Below are 18,164 nucleotides of genomic sequence, written 5' to 3'. Positions count from 1 at the left end.
CCTCCGTCTCTCTCTGTCTCTCTCGCTCCTCTGTCTCTCTCTCCTCCGTCTCTCTCTCCTCCGTCTCTCTCCTGCGTCTCTCTGTCCTGTCTCTCTCTCCTCTGTCTCTCTCCTCCGTCTCTCTCTCTTGTGTCTCTATCCTCCGTCTCTCTCTCCTCCGTCTCTCTCCGTCTCTCTCTCCTCTGTCTTTCTCTCTGTCTCTCTCTCCCCTCCGTCTCTCTCTGTCTCTCGCACCTCCTTCTCTCTCTCCTCTGTCGCTCTCCTCCGTCTCTCTCTCCTGTGTCTCTATCCTCCGTCGCTCTCTCCTCCGTCTCTCTCAGTCTCTCTCTCCTCTGTCTCTCTCTCCGTCTCTCTCTCCTCCATCTCTCTCTCCTGTGTCTCTCTCCTCCGTCTCTCTCTCCTCTGTCTCTATCCTCCGTCGCTCTCTCCTCCGTCTCTCTCAGTCTCTCTCTCCTCTGTCTCTCTCTCCGTCTCTCTCTCCTCCGTCTCTCTCTCCTGTGTCTCTATCCTCCGTCTCTCTCTCCTCAGTCTCCCTCCGTCTCTCTCTCCTCCGTCTCTCTCCTCTGTCTCTCTCTCCTCCGTCTCTCTCTGTCTCTCTCTCTCCTCTGTCGCTCTCCTCCGTCTCTCTCTCCTGTGTCTCTATCCTCCGTCTCTCTCTCTCCTCCGTCTCTCTCCGTCTCTCTCTCTCCTCCGTCTCTCTCTGTCTCTCTCTCTCCTCTGTCGCTCTCCTCCTTGCTTGGTTCTGCTCTCCTTTTCATCCCTGTTCCTTCATTTCCATGCTTTCTCACTGATACACTATTCGGCATGTATCGGCGTTTACTCTTGACCTTCTCTCTCTCTCTCTCTCTCTCTCTCTCTCTTTCTTTTCCCTCCCTCACTCCCTTAGAAATCTATTTCTTCTCCCTTCCTTCTCATTATATGTGTGTGTGTGTGTGTGATAGATGCAGTGTCATGCTGATCAGGCTTCAGGGAGCTGTTCCTCTCTGCTGTGTGAGAGTGTGTGTGATGCTCAGTGCTCTGTACATGTTTCACTGGTTAGTGTCGTTTTAAAAGTCGTCTCCATTTTGAAACAACAGGTGCTGTGTAATGTCAGATTCTATCTAATCCCCAGAAATCGTTGTCATTGTTGCCGTGCACCCAAGGGCGACATCACATCTGCGTCACATCTGCCCGGGTCTAATCCCCGGTGTGGACGCTCACAGTGGAGGCAAACTGACAGATTGACAGAGCGGCGATGTTCCCCGAGGGAGGTAGAGGTCACGCCATGGCGCAGGCTCACCTCTGGATTAATGAGAGCAGAATGATGGCGTGTTGAATCACGGGCGCTGACACCACCCGGGGAGGAAGAGGCGTCTGTGTGTGATGAACGATCCGGGGTTTATCCTCTCTAACGGGAAATTGAATAACGTTTACAGAGCACGTGTGAAGAGCCAGAGGTGCATCTCTGCCTGCTTTAGAGCCGCTCTGCCTCAGCTGATGTCATCCTCAGGGCCGCCATGTGCTCGGCTTATTTCCCAGCAGAGAGGGAACGCTTTGTTTGTCCTCGCTGGTGTTAATGCTCATGGAGAATTATAGAGTCCTGCTCTGGGGAAACACAAACGGGCGATCACACCACAATAGGCCCCTCCCTCTTTCCCTCTCACTCACACACTCACACACTCACACACACACACACACACACACACACACACACTGTCAGATGGCAGCGTGTAACGTGCGTGTTTGGCTTCTCTAAACCTTTCCTCCTCTCTCTTGCGTTGCAGATAAGAACTTTGAGGATGAAGACTCTGTGGACGGAGGCCGGTCCTCCTCTTCTTCATCCTCCAAGGTGCAAGCCAGTGGCAGGAGGCCGGTGATCAGTGCTGCCAGAAGACCCAGCGCAGGCACCACAGCTAAGACCCCAGGTGAGGGAGGGACATAGATGGAACTAGACTGAACAGAATGAACTGTTAATAATATGTGATAATGTGTTTTCCTCTGATGTTTCCCAGGTAAAGAAGCAGGAGCAGGAGCTGTGGATGAGGAGGACTTCACCAAAGCCTTCGATGATGTTCCTACAGTCCAGGTATGTGATCATGTGGTCATCCCTCTGTGCAGCTCCTTCATGCTTTAGTTGTGTTATTGTAGTTTAGTTAGAGAGTATAAAGTATAAAGTGTCTCTGTCCTCTTCGTCTCTGTCCAGATCTACTCCAACAGAGAGATGGAGGACCAGCTGAGTAAGATCAGAGAGATGCTGTCTGATGAAAAACACGACTGGGAGCACCGAGTCCTCGCGGTGAGACTCACAACCTCCGCACAGACGGAGAAGTTCTTAGCCTTATGGAAGTATGAGTTTACTCTCTGTTCTCATTCTGATTGTTTTCTCTGTCGTGTCGCTGCAGCTGAAGAAGGTGCGCTCCATCATGTTGGCCGGGGCTACAGACTACGACGGTTTCCCCCAGCAGCTGCGCCTCCTGGAGACGCCCCTCAAACTCTCAGCTAAGGACCTGCGCTCCACGGTGGTGCGGGAGGCCTGCATCACTCTGGGGTAAGGAGGGGACAGGAGCCTCTGCTGTGGGTTTGACTGTAATCCACAGGTCAATCTCCACACCTCCACGCCTGTTACCATAGCAACATAGTCTCTGGTCATCTGTAGGCCAAGCACGGGCACAAACCTGCATGTTGTCTACAGAGCTTATGAAGACAACGATGCTCTTTAGTTAAATGTCACGTCCTTATTATACAAATTGAATATAAATGTCAACGATTACAAACTTCATCTAAGGTTTGTGTTTCGCCTGCGTGCTTCACTTCAGTCCAAGGGTTCATTCTTCATCGGGTAGAAACACTCAAAACGGAATTTTAGGTTTGGAAATTCAGTGGTGGAAATCTCTCTGCACACACACACACACACACAGACACACAGACACACACACACACACACACACACACACACAGACTGGTGACAGTGGAACAAAGCTGTCAGCTTCTCTGTAAGATGAACTGCTCTGATTAGCAGCGCTGACATTCTGTTGGATCTGTGACTGATTAGTTTATGTTGGGGGGGGAAAAACAGACTTCCAAATTATTTTCTTTCCACATACTTAAGCTAACGAGATGAATCCCCGCTCGGGTAGGAAACCATGCAGCGTGGTCTCCGCCCTCATCTTTTAATGTAACCCTGATGGCGTGGAACAGCGGCGGCGGGAGAGAGGAGGAGGAGGAGGAGGATGATGAATGGAGAGAAGATGCATGGACCTGCCTTTAGTATCATCACCACAGCAGTGCAGCTCATCACTCAGACCGTTACAAATCTGTCCCAGCTGAGTCCAGACAGAGATCGGATGGAGTCCAGAGACGTCTGTCAAATGTTCCCTCTGCCTCCTCTTCCTCACCTCATCTCTCTGTGCTCCCAAACTGGAATGTGTAGTAGATTGCAAGTCTCTTTTGACACCTCCCCCCTCTCTCTCTCCCCTCTCCCTCCCCCCTCTCTCCCTCTCTCAGACATTTGTCGACACTGCTGGGCAACAAGTTTGACCACGGAGCGGAGAGCGTCATGCCCATTCTGCTCAACCTGGTGCCCAACAGCGCCAAAATCATGGCCACGTCCGGCATGGCCGCCATCCGCATCATTCTGAGGGTAAGAGCTGCAGAGAGTTCAGAGAGAGAGAGAGCGTGGCTCTCATAAAAGAGCACACCTATGAGGCGATGCATTTACAACCGCACAGAGCGCCGCAGTTAAAAACAACATAACCTTCTCTGCCAAAGTAATAATGAGCTCATTTGTTTACCTAAATGGAGGAAGGTGTTAATGACCTGTGTGTGTGTGTGTGTGTGTGTGTGTTTGTGTGTGTGTGTCTCTCTCTTCCAGCACACACATTACCCTCGTCTCATTCCCATCATCACCAGTAACTGCATTTCCAAATCAGTGGCAGTCAGACGGTAAGAAAAGCTGAAGGCTTAGATGAGTCCATTTTTTTATTCCAATTGTTTTTCTGCGTACTGCAAATGTTGTGGCAATGCAGAAGGATCCCACTTATCTTTACTTTATAATGTAGCAGGGAGGTCAGTGTTGATTGAAAACTGATCTAAATGTGTTAAAGAGATGAATTCTGAGGGTCTATAGATCTTGTGGATAGAGTGTGTGTGTGTGGTGATGTAAGAGTTTGGTTCTGTCTCCCCTCCCAGACGCTGTTATGAGTTCTTGGACCTCATGTTACAGGAGTGGCACACCAACACACTGGAAAGGTAAGCCGGGACCGTCCCAGGATGCATTCTGTTTACTGCCCCTCCCTCCCTCCCTCCCTCCCTCCCCCTCCTCCCTCCTCTCACACGCTGGCATTTGAGTCAGCTGTGCGTCGGCTGGGTGCTCAGCTGATGAGGCCAGTTAGATTAATGAGTCCTGAGGAAGCTGTCATCATCAAGACCCCCCAGCAACCGAGCAACCTTCCGTCTCTGTACCCATGACAACCTCGGCGCAGACTTTAAAAAGCACGCGAGGAACCTGGCTGGTTGCCACATTCCGCCGCAGACCTCCGGAGGAACAAGTGTCCCGTTTCTCTCGCCTCTCGTTTCCTGATTGCATCTCAACGTGTCGCCGGAAAGAGATCAGAGCCGTTTCTGCCTTCCTGCCGGGTTTGTTCAGCCTCCGTCTCCTCTCAATTACATCCTGTTCAACCATGTTCCCTTATTATCCCAGGCACGTGGCCGTCCTGACCGAGACCATCAGGAAAGGAATTCACGACGCCGACTCTGAGGCCCGGTCCATCGCCAGGAAGTGAGTGTGCATGCGTGGGACCGGAGGGGAAACATGTTTTAAAATGAGTTCTAGTATTGTTGTGAGTTCATTAAGATCCTGATCTAATGTGTAAACCTTCTGCTGTCCCCCGCCCTCGCCTACAGGTGCTACTGGGGCTTCCACGGTCACTACAGCCGGGAGGCGGAGCATCTGTTCCAGGCGTTGGAGTCGACCTATCAGAAGGCCCTGCAGTCTCACCTGAAGGGGTCGGACAGCATCGTGTCTCTGCCTCAGTCCGACCGCTCCTCCTCCTCCTCCCAAGAGAGCCTCAAGTAAGAGTTCACTTCCTCCGCCCTTTCCTCCTCCGCCTCACTTCCTCCTCTCTCTCGTCCACCGCTCCCCTTTACTCTCCATCCTGTTCTTAACGCTGGAGAGTTTGGCATCCGTTTGCCTTAATTGATTGTTGGGAGCCACTAATGCATCTGACTTATTGAATATGATTGTAAAAACATTGGTAATTATCTTCAGATGGGCGAGCGAGGGAGGGAGGGAGCGAGGGAGGGAGTGAGCGAGCACTCTGGCACGGCCACATGTGAGCGCTGTCGGATCGATCGCCGCCATTTACCCAGTTTATAGATTCCCGATGGGGCGAGCTGGCTGATGATGTCATAGGCCATCCATCAGGGGCCGCATCTGTTGTGGTCATCATCGTGTGTGTGTGTGTGTGTGTGTGTGTGTGTGTGTGTGTGTGTGTGTGTGTGTGTGTGTGTGTGTGTGTGTGTGTGTGTGTGTGTGTGTGTGTGTGTGTGTGTGTGTGTGTGTGTGTGTGTGTGTGTGTGTGTGTGTGTGTGTGTGTGTGTGTGTGTGTGTGTGTGTGTGTGTGTGTGTGTGTGTGTGTGTGTGTGAGCTCATCTGTTGTTCTTTTCTTCCCCCTGACTTCCAAAGCATCGATGGTCACTTCATTCATTTTGTGTTCCTGTTCTCCACAGTCGCCCGCTGTCGGTGAAGAGCGTCATCGGAGGGAGGAGTAAGTGCTTCTTCACTCATTTCTTCTTCTATGCCATCATTACCTGCTGTCACAGTGATGCATGTAGAGTTTGGCAGCAGTGTGATGAAGTTAGTTTGAAGAAATCAAACATCTTCTAACTTCATCTCTGTGTTTTCCCAGGTAAGCTTGTGAGCGCCCGGGTGTCGTCCTCGTCCGGCTCCCTCCAGCGTTCCCGCAGCGACATCGACGTCAACGCCGCCTCCACCGCCAAGTCGCGTCTGTCCACCGTTCCCGCCTCCTCCCCCTTCAGCTCGGCGGCCACTCTTCCCCCCGGGTCCTACGCCTCATTAGGTAACCGACCGCTCGCCTCCCTGTTACCTGGCAGAGAGCGAGGACACACACACACACACACACACACACACACACACACACACACACTCCTGCCTGATCCCTCTCAGTCCTTCTGCCCCCTTTTGCCCCACAGTCCTCACCAATGATGCTTAACAATACAAAGACCTTGTTATGTTCTCTTAGCGCTCCGTTCTCTCTCCTTCTCTTCCCTCTGCCTCACACAGATCAGAGCTTATCTGCTTCAAAATAAAAGCATCAGAGTACAAAGCTCTTTCTGTCCCAAGTTTATTTGTGAACTTAATAAACACAAGCTCTATTTTCATCAGGCTTCATGGCGATTAGAAGTGTTGATACTTCAGCGTCTCACCCTGAAGTCCCAGGCTTTTACGGGCCTGACTGGGATGAGTAATGTCCCCTGAACGTGTCATTAGACCGATCCGTCAGCAGGAACTCCTTAAATCCTGCGTTGACACATTTGACATATAGATTGGCGGTGACAGAGCGTAAGGAATATCCCCCTAACACTTTTTACAGACATTTCCACTAATACTTTAAGCTAATGAAGAGTGTTTAAGCCAGCGACTGCCGGGAGATTGAAATTGAAATTCAGTGTGATCTTTCTGCCATATGGAACTTTCCTCCTCCTCCTCCCTCCCTTGTTCTTCTCCACTGAGTCCCCTCGGCTCATTGACTTCCACTTCTAACCATGAGGGGGCCCCTTGCTCACCCACACACACACTCCTGTTCCTGATTAAACTGCTACTAACGTCTTCCTCTATACCTCTCCTCCCACTCGCTGCTCCCTTCTTCCACTTTCTTAAATGCCCAAAAAGATGGCACGCCGGGTAAAAGTGATGGTAAGACTCGTGCGTCAGTCTGTATGTGTGTGTGTAGTGCACAGTAGTCAAAACAAACCAGTGGAGTCTGTTTGTCCGCTGTCAAGGAGATCTACGTTTTCTTCATCCTGTCTCTGTCTTCATCGGTGTCTTCTCTCCCTCTCTTCCCCCCCAAAATGGTGGAACTCTGCATGGACTGTCTGCATGGATCTCCTCCTTTAACTCCTAACCCCTCTGCCAGCTATCATATGGTTAAACACATGTCTGAGCTGTGTGAAGGCGTTTCTCAGGTTTGAGGAGCCTGGTTGGCGTCGCCGCTCCTCCGTTTGTTTTGTCCGGGCAGGTCTGAACTCGACCAGTCTGACTGGGGCGCGGATCAAAACAACCGTGGCCTCGGTCCGATCGCTCATCAGGCGGGTTGTTTGTGTCGTGATTATGATCTAAGCTAGTCCATAGAGCCTTAGATTGATCTAGAACCAGAGAGAACTAGGTTGACATTAAAGAGATGCACCAACGAGGACATTTAAGGTTGAATTAGGTGAGTGATGTCGTTGTTTTGGGAGTTGTTGCATTCTGGAGGTGTTTGTCGTTACCCTGCACACAAACACAGGCCGTGATGTGATGACTTTCCCTTTATTTTGGCGTGCATAACTTCTTGGCTCACAGCCCTACGGACCTGGCAACAGAACAACCAGAGCCTTCACCTTTGACCCCTTGTTGTCCCTTTACAGTATATAGTCTGACAATACTTCCTCTGCTGCTCAAGGACGCCTATTTGTAGCTTTTTATATCAATCCTGTTATCATTAAGGGCATTTCCAGGTTAAGATGTCTGTAGGAATTCCTCTGGATGTTCGGCCCTTCGATGTCTCTTGCTCAACACTTACGGTAGAGTTCTCCAGGGCTCTTGAGGTCGCAGCGTTTGGCTCACATTCTATAACCTGGATTTTGCGGTGAAGGTGTTATTCTTGGCCAGAGTGCAGCTGAGATGCTTTACTGTATGTTTTAGGTTAGCTTGACTCGTCGGCTCTACAGGCATAAAGCCTCTTTTGTTCATGCTCTTAGCTATTAGACATTACAGTGTCAGACAGTGATAAAGTGTGTGTAAGGTTTAAAACGTAGGGATTAGGGCCAGAATCTAAAGATAAGTTGTACTTGGTTAAGAGTTCTTCTGGTTATATTATCAAATGTTCCTCACAGAAACCTGAGGAAGATGATGAAGGTCTAAACATCGAAGGAAGACTTTGGGGAAACTCAAAGTACAGGTTTTGTCCTGCACTGCGCCCCAACTCGGACGAGCTGTTCAAACTCCTTGTGTCTTGCTGTTGTTGTTTATCAGAAAATGTCTCTTAAATCTCAGACTGGTTTGAACATTTGCACTGTGCAGTATTTGTGTAACTAAAATGCATCTGTCTCTTTCCATACCTGGGTCAAGTAGTTTTCCAACGCTCCTCTCAGTGTGTTTGTTCCTGAGTTAAAAGAGTTAAACCTCCATAACATAACCTCCTGTAACAGTCAACTAAATGGGATTAAATTCAATTAAAAAGCAAACCTGACACACGAGTGATGAGCTCATGTTGTGAGTTGGAACAAACCCTGAGAATGAGTTGGGAACACTAATGGACCCTGGTGTCTCTGTTCTTCCTGCTGTGTTTCAGGGGGACTCTCCTCCCTCCTCCATCCACAAGTCTGCTCTTTACCACCATCCGTCTCCAGGGTTGAGATGACGAAAGAATCATAAATGAAAATAGATTCAACTCACTTAAGTCTCTCTCTCTCCCTCTCTCTTTCTCGCTCGCTCTGTCTCTGTCTCTCGCTCTCCCCTCCTCTCTCTCTCTCTCTCTGTCTCTCTCTCTCTCTCCCTCTCTGTTCTTCAGGGCGCGTCCGCACCAGGAGACAAAGTTCGGGCAGCGTGGGCGGAGCCACCAGTACGACGGTGGTGGACAGCAGGGGGCGCAGTCGTGCCAAAGTGGTCTCCCAATCCCAGCGTACGTATCAGCAGAGACACTCACACACAAACCAATCAAATATGATCACAAATACCGGCGTGGCCATGTGTGCATCCCGTCACTCTCATGCTGTATGATCGCCCTTGGCAACGACTGGAGATCATAGTGAACGTCTTACCGTTTCCTGTATGTCTGTGTGTTTCTTGTGCAGGGCCTGCATGCATGTAAGCTTTTTTGTGTGTGTGTGTGTGTGTGTGTGTGTGTGTGTGTGTGTGTGTGTGTGTGTGTGTGTGTGTGTGTGTGTGTGTGTGTGTGTGTGTGTGTGTGTGTGTGTGTGTGTGTGTGTGTGTGTGTGTGTGTGTGTGTGTGTGTGTGTGTGTGCTCTAACCAAAGGGATCTGTGATCTCTGTACAGCTAACATGTCTGCAGCTTACCCAGAGAGCATGCTGGGTAAAATAACTATAAACACAACGCCTTCTGTTCCATTTTGACCGTTCTTGATCTCCACCTGTCCTGCCTCTTGCTTCCATCACCCAGGATCCAGATCAGCCAATCCCATCAGTGGTAAGGCCTCAGCTACATCCAATCACAAGCCAGATCCCTAAGCTCCGCCCCCGCTAGGAATCAGCACTTTGCACGCCGTTCCCTCTTTCTTTCAGCGTTTTTTTCCTCCCATTTCACCTCGTCGCTGCATGTTCCACTGGTCACATCCAAAGCCATCTTTCTGATTTCTCCCTCACAGTTTCAGAAGCTGTTTGGATCCAGAGATGTGTTGTTGTCCTTCAGCCATTTTGTTGTGTTTGTGGACTTGGTTCACTGTTGACCCCCTTGTTTCTTTGTTCACTCTGGTGACAGTTGCTTCTTTAATACTCTCACCACTGCTCAGTTGGCTAGAACATGGATCTAACGTCCCCTCTCCCCCCCGTGTGTCTAACATAACATCTGTCAGTGCTGTTCTCTCATTATGTGGTCTGTGAAGTTCAGTTTGCTGTCACTATTATGACACACACTATGTTTACATGCACTCAATACTCACACTGCGCATTATCTCCTCTCATAATATGGACACGTTTGTTAATCATTATCAACAAATCAATCAATTTATGAATTTAAATGATTCAGAAAATGCAATAGTTGTTGGAGTCGGACACTTGAGGGCGCAGTTCACCTTTGCTGTCCAGGCAGCGACAGTGAGCAGAGGAAGACGAGGCGCCGAAGGGCTTTAATAAAGCAAGAAGACGATTACAACATAAACACAATTATTGCACAATCTGAGTCTGTTACTCAGATTAAACAAGCTTTGATTCACACAGATTTCAGTCAGTCTATGCTGTGTAAATTGATTTGTTGCTTTATCACTGGCTAATCAAAGGTTAACCTGCTGATGGTATTCAGTCTCATTTCTTTTTTAATCCAAAGAAGGGAAAAACGAATCCACTACTCTGCATTAGATTCTTTTGTCTTATTTTCTACCTTTGTCAGCCCAAAGCAGTGGTTTTGTTTAAACCAGAATGACATTTTCAGACCTGACAGAAGGGTCCACTTCAGGTCGTCTAGCTCCTTTGCCTGTGTTCGGACCCTTACATACGCTCACCGTGTCTACGTCTCTCGTCTGATCTCCCGACAGCCGGCAGTCGCTCCAGCTCCCCGGGAAAGCTGCTCGGCCACAGCAGCTACGGCCGAGTCGCCCGAGCGACAGTGGCGGCCCCCAGCACGCCGGCAAGCAAGCGCAGCAGGATCCCACGCAGCCAGGGCTGCAGCCGCGAGACCAGCCCCAGCAGACTGGGCGTCGGTAGGAACACGCCGCACTCACACCTCTTCCTCAGGTCACGTTACAGTGGACATGGTTTCACCTGTGGAGCACAATGGGAGTGTGTTTCTGTCGTTTTCAGACAATTTTGAGACAGTGATGTGATTTGATACAGAAATCCTACACAACACAGTGGAGTTAGATTGATCACTGACTGGTTTCCCTTCATCTAAATTAGTGCAATGAAGTAAACTCTGTTGGACTTTGATTATAAATAAAACATTTTGAACGTCACTTCTTATTTTAAACAAAAGCTCTGCTATTGCTCACATAAAACAGGTACTAATAAATAATAGAAACAGTTATAGCAGGGGTCCTAAATCAGTCATGGGACAATCAAGAGACGTGTCTTTTTTATGGTTCACGAGAAAACAAACGGATGATTGTGATGAAGGAACAATGAGAAACTGTGACGCAACAGATCACAGCGTTCCATTAAGATCTCTCCATCTTATCAAAGCCACATAAAAGAACAAAAAAGCACACAGAGTTCGAGAAGTCACAAAGCATTGATAAGGAGATCAAATCATGTTCAGAGTTTTCTATTGTGACATCTCTCGTGTTTATTGCAAACATGGCGGAGGGAAACACCAACTGAGATCACTTCATTGTCTCCAGGCGCTTAGGAGGTCAAAGGCAAAGTCTAGATCAAATTAGTAACTCTGCTCCTATAGTAATGTACATTAAGGAGGCGAAACATGTCTAGGAGTGTGTGTCACTGCTGGGATGAGGTCCAGCGTCAGGTCCAGGTAGTTACATAAGTTTGTGGCACATTAATGACTTAGATTCTTCTTTGTTCTTCAGTTTGTCTCCAATGATCATAAAAGTTGTAATTTTCTCTTGGTCTTCTGCCAAGGGGAAGAAACCTCCCGTGTTCCTTTTGTTACTCTGTCTGCACACACGATTGATGTGTTACTTATCTGTGTTACTCTTTTATGCCTCTAATCTCAGCGGCACATTAACAGATAAGCGCTTTGCTGTTTGGAGTGTGATGATCGTTTAATCTGCTGTGTGACCGGCCTAACACTCCTCAGACACTCTACTCTAACCTCTTTGTAACTTCCTCTCTCTCTCTCTCTCTCTCTCTCTCTGAGACGTTCACTTTCTATTTGCCCCGCTAGCAGCAGGAATAACATCAGCCAGTCTGTCAGTGGATTAGTCGATTGATCACATCACCTCCTGAAAGACAAAACATAAGTTTAGTTTTATTGCCAAAAAAATACAATATTTCATATCAAAATAGTTTTACCAATCTAGTTTTTGCGATATTTGAAGTATCAACATAGAATTTGTATCTTCCCTTTTTCCATTTGTAACTTATATTTATCATTTCCATCGTCTCTATATCAACATTCTGATGCTGTAAAACATTTTCCATCAATCTCACTTGTATGTAAACCCAGTTCTTGTGTTTATACTGTGGGAGTTGTTAGCGGGGTTTATCCTTTCATCTCCTCTGCCCTTCTTCTCTTCCTTCTCTCCTTCTCTCTCTCTCTCTTTTTTTCCATCACTCACGTCGCCCATGAATGCCCACTGACATCCCCACCTAACTTGTTGTCCTGACAGCCAGCCTGTGTGGTAAAGCTCTTGTTCCTGCTGCTCTTCCCTACCGCACGCTAGCCCGGAGCCGCATTCCCCGCCCCAGCATGAGTCAAGGTTGTAGTCGCGACACCAGTCGCGAGAGCAGCCGTGACACCAGCCCTGCTCGGGGCTTCACTCCTCTGGGTGAGTACCGCTGTCCACACCTGTGCCGGCCCAGAGTGACGCAAACAGGAAGTCTTTGCCCGTCTGCGGCCGTGTCTTAGTCTTAGTGTCCCAGAGAATCTCCACGTACAAGCTTGGGGCCCTCGTGCTGCGTTCGAGTGCTCATGGGAAGGCAGGACATGCCAAATGGTAAAGTAGTACGCCCACTTCAGTGCGTAGAAGAAACGATCAAAGCATTGAAGCACAAACACCCGATTTCCATCAGCACTGGAATGCAGCATTGGTCCCATTTAGTGTCTGCTGTCTCTGTCTGTGCATGAACACACTAACTGTCTCTCTTGTTAGGGACGCCAGCTGGTACAAATGCTTTTTAAGTGCTGAACCTTTAATGTTTCAAATGGAAGATATGAAAGATCTCATCCCAATTCTGTTATTGAGTGAACTTCTGTACTAAAGTGTTGTTTTTTCATTGTGTGTAAGCCATGTGTGAAGGTGTTTACTCATGATCGTAACACTAAATCTACTAGATTTAACACGGTACCATAAATAGCGATGTATGACCACAGCAGGCATCATCGCTCATGGTGACCCTGCTGCCAACGCCCAGTAGCTGCTGCTGCACTTCTTCTGTTGTTGTGACATCATGTCGTAACTCAGCAGCCATAGCTTTATCACCGAGGAATCTTCAAGCAGGAGAGGAGAGGAGTGTCACCATGCAGCGTAACTATGGGCGACAACAAACGTTAAAGGTTCTGCTCTGTCTTAGGTGAACTTTGCTTCTCTTTATACTAGAATCAGATGAATATGTAAGCCTGCTCTGCACAGTGACACACCTTTCCCTCCTACAAAGATTTCTTATTTGTCATGAAGGATAAAGGGTGGGGCGTAAGGTCGGGCCTCCAAATGTTGTTGGTCGCTCTTAGACCAATAGCTGCTGCCCATTTCACACTGCAGAGCAAAAATCAATCATCATGTCAAGGACACCCAAGCCGACCTGCGCACACTGATATGCTGACCCAAGTGCTGAAAGCAACGCAAACAAACCTTTAAACGGAAAACGGCCAAATGCTGGCGCTGTCATCACTAAGAACAAAGCCTTAGCTCTTTAGCCAATGGATCAATATTTTCTGTTAACTAGCACTGAAAACATCATCTCCTGTAATTGGAGGTAATAAGAGCCCAGTGTGAACCTACTGTGTGTGTGTGTGTGTGTGTGTGTGTGTGTGTGTGTGTGTGTGTGTGTGTGTGTGTGTGTGTGTGTGTGTGTGTGTGTGTGTGTGTGTGTGTGTGTGTGTGTGTGTGTGTGTGTGTGTGTGTGTGTGTGTGTGTGTGTGTGTGTGTGTGTGTGTGTGTGTGTGTGTGTAACTAACCCCCCCTGGTCTGGGTGTTGCTCGCCCTTCCTGTCCCCCCTCCCCCCGCCCCCTCCCTGACAGCCTCCCGACGCCACTCCCGCTCCACCAGCGCTCTCTCCACAGCCGACCCCCACGGGCAGTCAGGTGACGTGCATGCCCAGACCCCCCAACCCCCCCACCCGCCCACCTCCAGTCCCTATCCGTGGTCTGCCTTATCTCCCATCTTAGAGACAGCAGCCCCCCGTCAGCATGCTTCTGTGGTTGCGTTCATGATCATCCCATCATATCGCCCAGAGTGCCGTAGCAAACAGGAGCACAGACGCCGGCCTGTTAGCTCGGCATGTGAAGGGAAAACCTTCCCTTCTCATCTGCTTGCCCATCTCTTGTGTGTGTTCTCTTATTGATTTCCTTTTACCTGTGACATTCCCATGATGTGACGTTCCCATGCTGGCCCATCCAGCCCAGCTTCATGCTCTTTATTTGCCATATTGATGTTTCAGTCGTGTCTCATCTGGAGCCTTAGGCAGTGGATGCAGTAGATTCACATTTTGTGTCTTTTAAGTTATTCCATCATCTGGTTTTGTCTTTCTGTGATCTTTTTTAATTCTCCCTCAGATGTTGAGTAATCAAATGCAGGGGACGCTCCTCCTTCAGCATTTCTCTGTTCAGTGGTCGATGTTCTCCTCACTTCTTTCCTCCATCTCTCCGTCTAGACCGTTATGGTTTGATCCACCACGCCAGAATTTCGGCGTCGGTCAACGCCATGAGGGTCCTGAACACCGGCACTGAGGTGGAGGCGGCGGTCGCTGATGCTCTGGTGAGTTGGCGGTCGACATCCCTTCTCCTTGTTCCAACCCGAGGTTCACAGATGTTGTTTGATACAGTTGAACTCTTTATGTTTACATCTTAAGAGTCGGGCATAATTAGAAGTTAAACCACAGATCATAGACAAATCTCTTCTTTACTCAATCATCTAATTATTATGTTTATGTTCAAGTTGAGAAAATGTAAAGTTCAGAATTTCCCACATTTCAAAGCGTATTAGATGATTCACATTAAAGCTCAGATGTCTAACTCACCATCAGCAGTAGGACTGTTCTTGCTCTGCATCCTTGTAAACCTTCCCTCTCTCCTCTTTCCCTCTCGGTCGTTTGTTACCATTCCAGCTTTTAGGAGACTCCCGGAATAAGGTAGTTGTTTATCTTCCATAGCGTTTGTATTTCCATGCCATCATGCTCTAATCACAATCAGGAAGACTGGCAGCTCCTCCTCCTCCTCCTCCCCCATCCTGCTTTTGTTTCACCCTGAATGTTCACATCCTCGTTATGATGGTGATTGTTTCTCATTGTGATGTCATCGTGTTGGATCCCAGTGCTGTGATGCATCACTCAGATTCTTTTGTTTTTGTTCATTAAGGTCCATAATGAGCCGATCCCTGTGTGATCCACAGTTGCCTAATTATGGCATTGCTTGATTGATTTTGAGGGGCATTTGAAATTTTTGTTCAGTTTAAATTTTTGTGCAATTTTCATAAAGTGATACTCTGGGGATTTTACAAAGTGTACAAATTTTCTAGTTTGTTGACAATGTTTTTGTAAGTTGCAGCATTCTGTTTGCTCTCCTGGTCTGTAGGCTTCTGAATGGACCCTCATGGATCCATATATCCATCAGCACCACAATAAAAGATGGAACTGCATTATATTATAATGACATTAACACCATGTCAAACGCCTTTTTTAGGGTACCAAATCATCCCTGTGCATGTACACATGCGTGTCTCTCAGCTCACACTCTGTTAGAACTTCATGTACAGTAACTTCTCAATGTGTTTAGCACAGAGCTCCATGCAAAGGCTTACGGACTAGGAAAGTAAAGGTAGAAGCTCTCCTTCAGAATGTTTCAACTTCCAAAAAATAAACGTGTCACTTTAGTTTGCACCTAAAATTGCCAGGTATCACTTAAACTGTGTGTCTGCACGGTCACACCAAACTGTGAAGATCCACAGAACAAAAGAAGACAAACAACAATAAAGTCTTGAGCCTGGCCTCCTGATCCAAACGGAGCGCTCATATCAAAGGTGCTGATCACCTACGCTCCCTTCACGGTGTCCTCTCTCTTGCAGAGGAAGCCTTTGCGGCGGAGGTACGAATCACCGGGGATTTACTCCGACGACGACGCCAACAGCGACGCGTCCAGCGCCTGCTCAGAGCGCTCGTACAGCTCCAGGAACGGAGGCATCCCGCACTACCTGCGCCAGACGGAGGACGTGGCCGAGGTCCTGAACCACTGCGCCAGCTCCAACTGGTCCGAAAGGAAGGAGGGCCTAATGGGCTTACAGAACCTCCTCAAGAGCCAAAGAATACTGAGGTAGGACTCGGGTCTTAGCCTGCGTGCTCTTCAGACACGTTTGAGGGTTTTCAATGTGTAACACGGCTTGTTTGCTCTCCTTTCATTCATGCAGCCGAGTGGAGCTCAAGAGACTTTGTGAGATCTTTACCAGGATGTTTGCAGATCCCCACAGCAAGGTAACACAGATCAGTGTTCCTGCATACCAGTGTGTGGCTTTAGTGTAGCAGCATGGTGTCCAGAATACAGCTCTGAATAACAGCGCCTACTCAAACTAGATTCTACTGTGATTTATGTGAAACTAATGGAGTGTCTCTTGTTGCATGGTCTGCCTTGGTGTGGATTTAACAACAGAGAGTAAGTGTGATTTAAGTATCAAGTCTTTGTTCTGTTGGAGCGCCGTGAATTTCAAATAATGGATCTCTGCCCTGTCCGCGTGTTCTCAGGTGTTCAGCATGTTTCTGGAGACGCTGGTGGACTTTGTCACGGTGCACAGGGAGGACCTGCAGGACTGGCTCTTTGTGCTGCTCACCCAGCTGCTGAAGAAGATGGGCGCAGACCTGCTGGGCTCCGTCCAGGCCAAAGTGCAGAAAGCCCTGGACATCACAAGGTACCAGAAACTGAGATACCACATTCGATAACGTTCCAGGATAGGACCTGTAGCTCGATCTGAACCTTCTGTCTCTTTCCTTTGTCTCTTTAAGGGATTCCTTCCCATTTGACCAACAGTTCAACATTCTGATGAGGTTTATCGTGGATCAGACTCAGACACCAAACCTAAAGGTATAGTTTGGTTTGTTGTTGTGGCCTCTCACTCTATTGAAACCTCCTCTGCTGCTGCTCAGTGTAACTGTGGACCTCCTGGTCTTTGTCTTAGGTGAAGGTGGCGATTCTGAAGTACATCGAGACTCTGGCTCGGCAAATGGACCCGACGGACTTTGTCAACTCCAGCGAGACCCGCCTGGCTGTGTCCCGTATTATCACCTGGACCACTGAACCCAAAAGCTCTGATGTCAGGAAGGTAAGGACATCTGTCTGAGTCCAGATCTGATCTAGGACTCATACTTTAAGGATCTAAGTCACTATTTATAACAGAACTCTTTGTCAAAGTCGCTTTACAGCTTTGATGCTTTGATGATTTATCAAAATGTGACGTTCTGGACTTTTTTTTAACCTATTAAAAGAATGTAAAGCTCACAAATCACCTCTACATTGAATAACAGAAGGTTTTACTCCTGAGATTCTTTCCCCCCTCTGTGCTATAAACTACATTTATCATAATAATGCAGCACTGAATTCGTATTGCAAACCTAAGTGCACAATGACTTCATCAGTGTGATAGGATACATAAAGTAAAGTGCATTAGTAACAACAGAGCAGATCAGTGGGGGTCTCTCTCCCTCTTCCCCCTGGTCTCTGCAGGCCGTGCTGTTTGCTTAGCGGCAGTTGTAAACGTTTGATAGTTGGCCCTCTCCGCTCTGGACGGCCTTGGGTCACTGCCACATTATCTTGCCCCCTGTCTGCTGCACATCGTGTGTGTGTGTGTCCCCCCCCCCCCTCTGTGCCGCTTTGTTTGTTTTTCCACTGCTGTTCCTCCAAATGACATCTTCACTTAGTTTCAAATCTGAGCCTGAACCTCAGAGCCGGAGCGGTTTGTCGTCATGAGATCACTTCTTTCCTTTTTTTGTGGAAAGACTGAGACGCGTCACCTTGGTTTGTGCCGGGTTGTTATGAAAGGTTGGTGCGGGATGTGTGTCATGCTGTAACGCCCCTTCTGCCCTGCCACTGTGCCCCAGACCCTTCATAATTGGTTGAGCGAGGAGCTAGCTGGCAGGTCCAGCGCCGCAGCCCTACTGGCCACAGAGGGCAACCAGGGAGAAAGGTGTAAACAGGTAGCGCCTGATGGATCACCTCACCTCACCGCAAAGCACGCAAACGCCCTGCCTGCTCAGATCCTAACTCCCCCCCCCCTCCCTCCCTCCGGACTGCCAGCACCCCCGGCCTGGCGTCACTCTGTAGCCCGTCTGCTGTAACAACATCCGTATCAGTCTTGTGCTTGCAAAGTGATCACTCACCAAAATAGACGAAGCTTGGGTTTGCACCTGGTCAGGA

The 18,164-nt window shown here is 48.5% G+C and overlaps 1 protein-coding gene across 1 annotated transcript in view; it reads left to right on the top strand.

Moving 5' to 3' along the window:
- clasp1a (cytoplasmic linker associated protein 1a) overlaps window positions 1-18,164 on the top strand; it is a 60,186-nt gene that overhangs the window by 32,475 nt on the left and 9,547 nt on the right. Inside the window, exons 9-30 of the mRNA XM_076167804.1 lie at window positions 1,764-1,904; window positions 1,992-2,065; window positions 2,183-2,275; window positions 2,382-2,527; window positions 3,484-3,619; window positions 3,851-3,921; window positions 4,168-4,227; window positions 4,679-4,756; window positions 4,882-5,049; window positions 5,707-5,744; window positions 5,886-6,056; window positions 8,769-8,879; window positions 9,378-9,404; window positions 10,468-10,632; window positions 12,217-12,375; window positions 14,420-14,523; window positions 15,829-16,073; window positions 16,168-16,231; window positions 16,407-16,409; window positions 16,499-16,662; window positions 16,757-16,835; window positions 16,930-17,073. Coding sequence (XP_076023919.1) covers window positions 1,764-1,904; window positions 1,992-2,065; window positions 2,183-2,275; window positions 2,382-2,527; window positions 3,484-3,619; window positions 3,851-3,921; window positions 4,168-4,227; window positions 4,679-4,756; window positions 4,882-5,049; window positions 5,707-5,744; window positions 5,886-6,056; window positions 8,769-8,879; window positions 9,378-9,404; window positions 10,468-10,632; window positions 12,217-12,375; window positions 14,420-14,523; window positions 15,829-16,073; window positions 16,168-16,231; window positions 16,407-16,409; window positions 16,499-16,662; window positions 16,757-16,835; window positions 16,930-17,073 — 2,441 coding nt within the window. The remainder of the gene's footprint in view (window positions 1-1,763; window positions 1,905-1,991; window positions 2,066-2,182; window positions 2,276-2,381; window positions 2,528-3,483; window positions 3,620-3,850; window positions 3,922-4,167; window positions 4,228-4,678; window positions 4,757-4,881; window positions 5,050-5,706; window positions 5,745-5,885; window positions 6,057-8,768; window positions 8,880-9,377; window positions 9,405-10,467; window positions 10,633-12,216; window positions 12,376-14,419; window positions 14,524-15,828; window positions 16,074-16,167; window positions 16,232-16,406; window positions 16,410-16,498; window positions 16,663-16,756; window positions 16,836-16,929; window positions 17,074-18,164) is intronic.

The sequence above is a fragment of the Genypterus blacodes genome, unplaced genomic scaffold (genome assembly GCF_046128005.1).
Source record: "Genypterus blacodes isolate CSIRO-AG114 ecotype Tasmania unplaced genomic scaffold, CSIRO-AGI_Gbla_v1 ptg000176l_1, whole genome shotgun sequence".
Taxonomy (NCBI): domain Eukaryota; kingdom Metazoa; phylum Chordata; class Actinopteri; order Ophidiiformes; family Ophidiidae; genus Genypterus; species Genypterus blacodes.
This window is presented reverse-complemented; position numbering and strand designations above follow the sequence as displayed.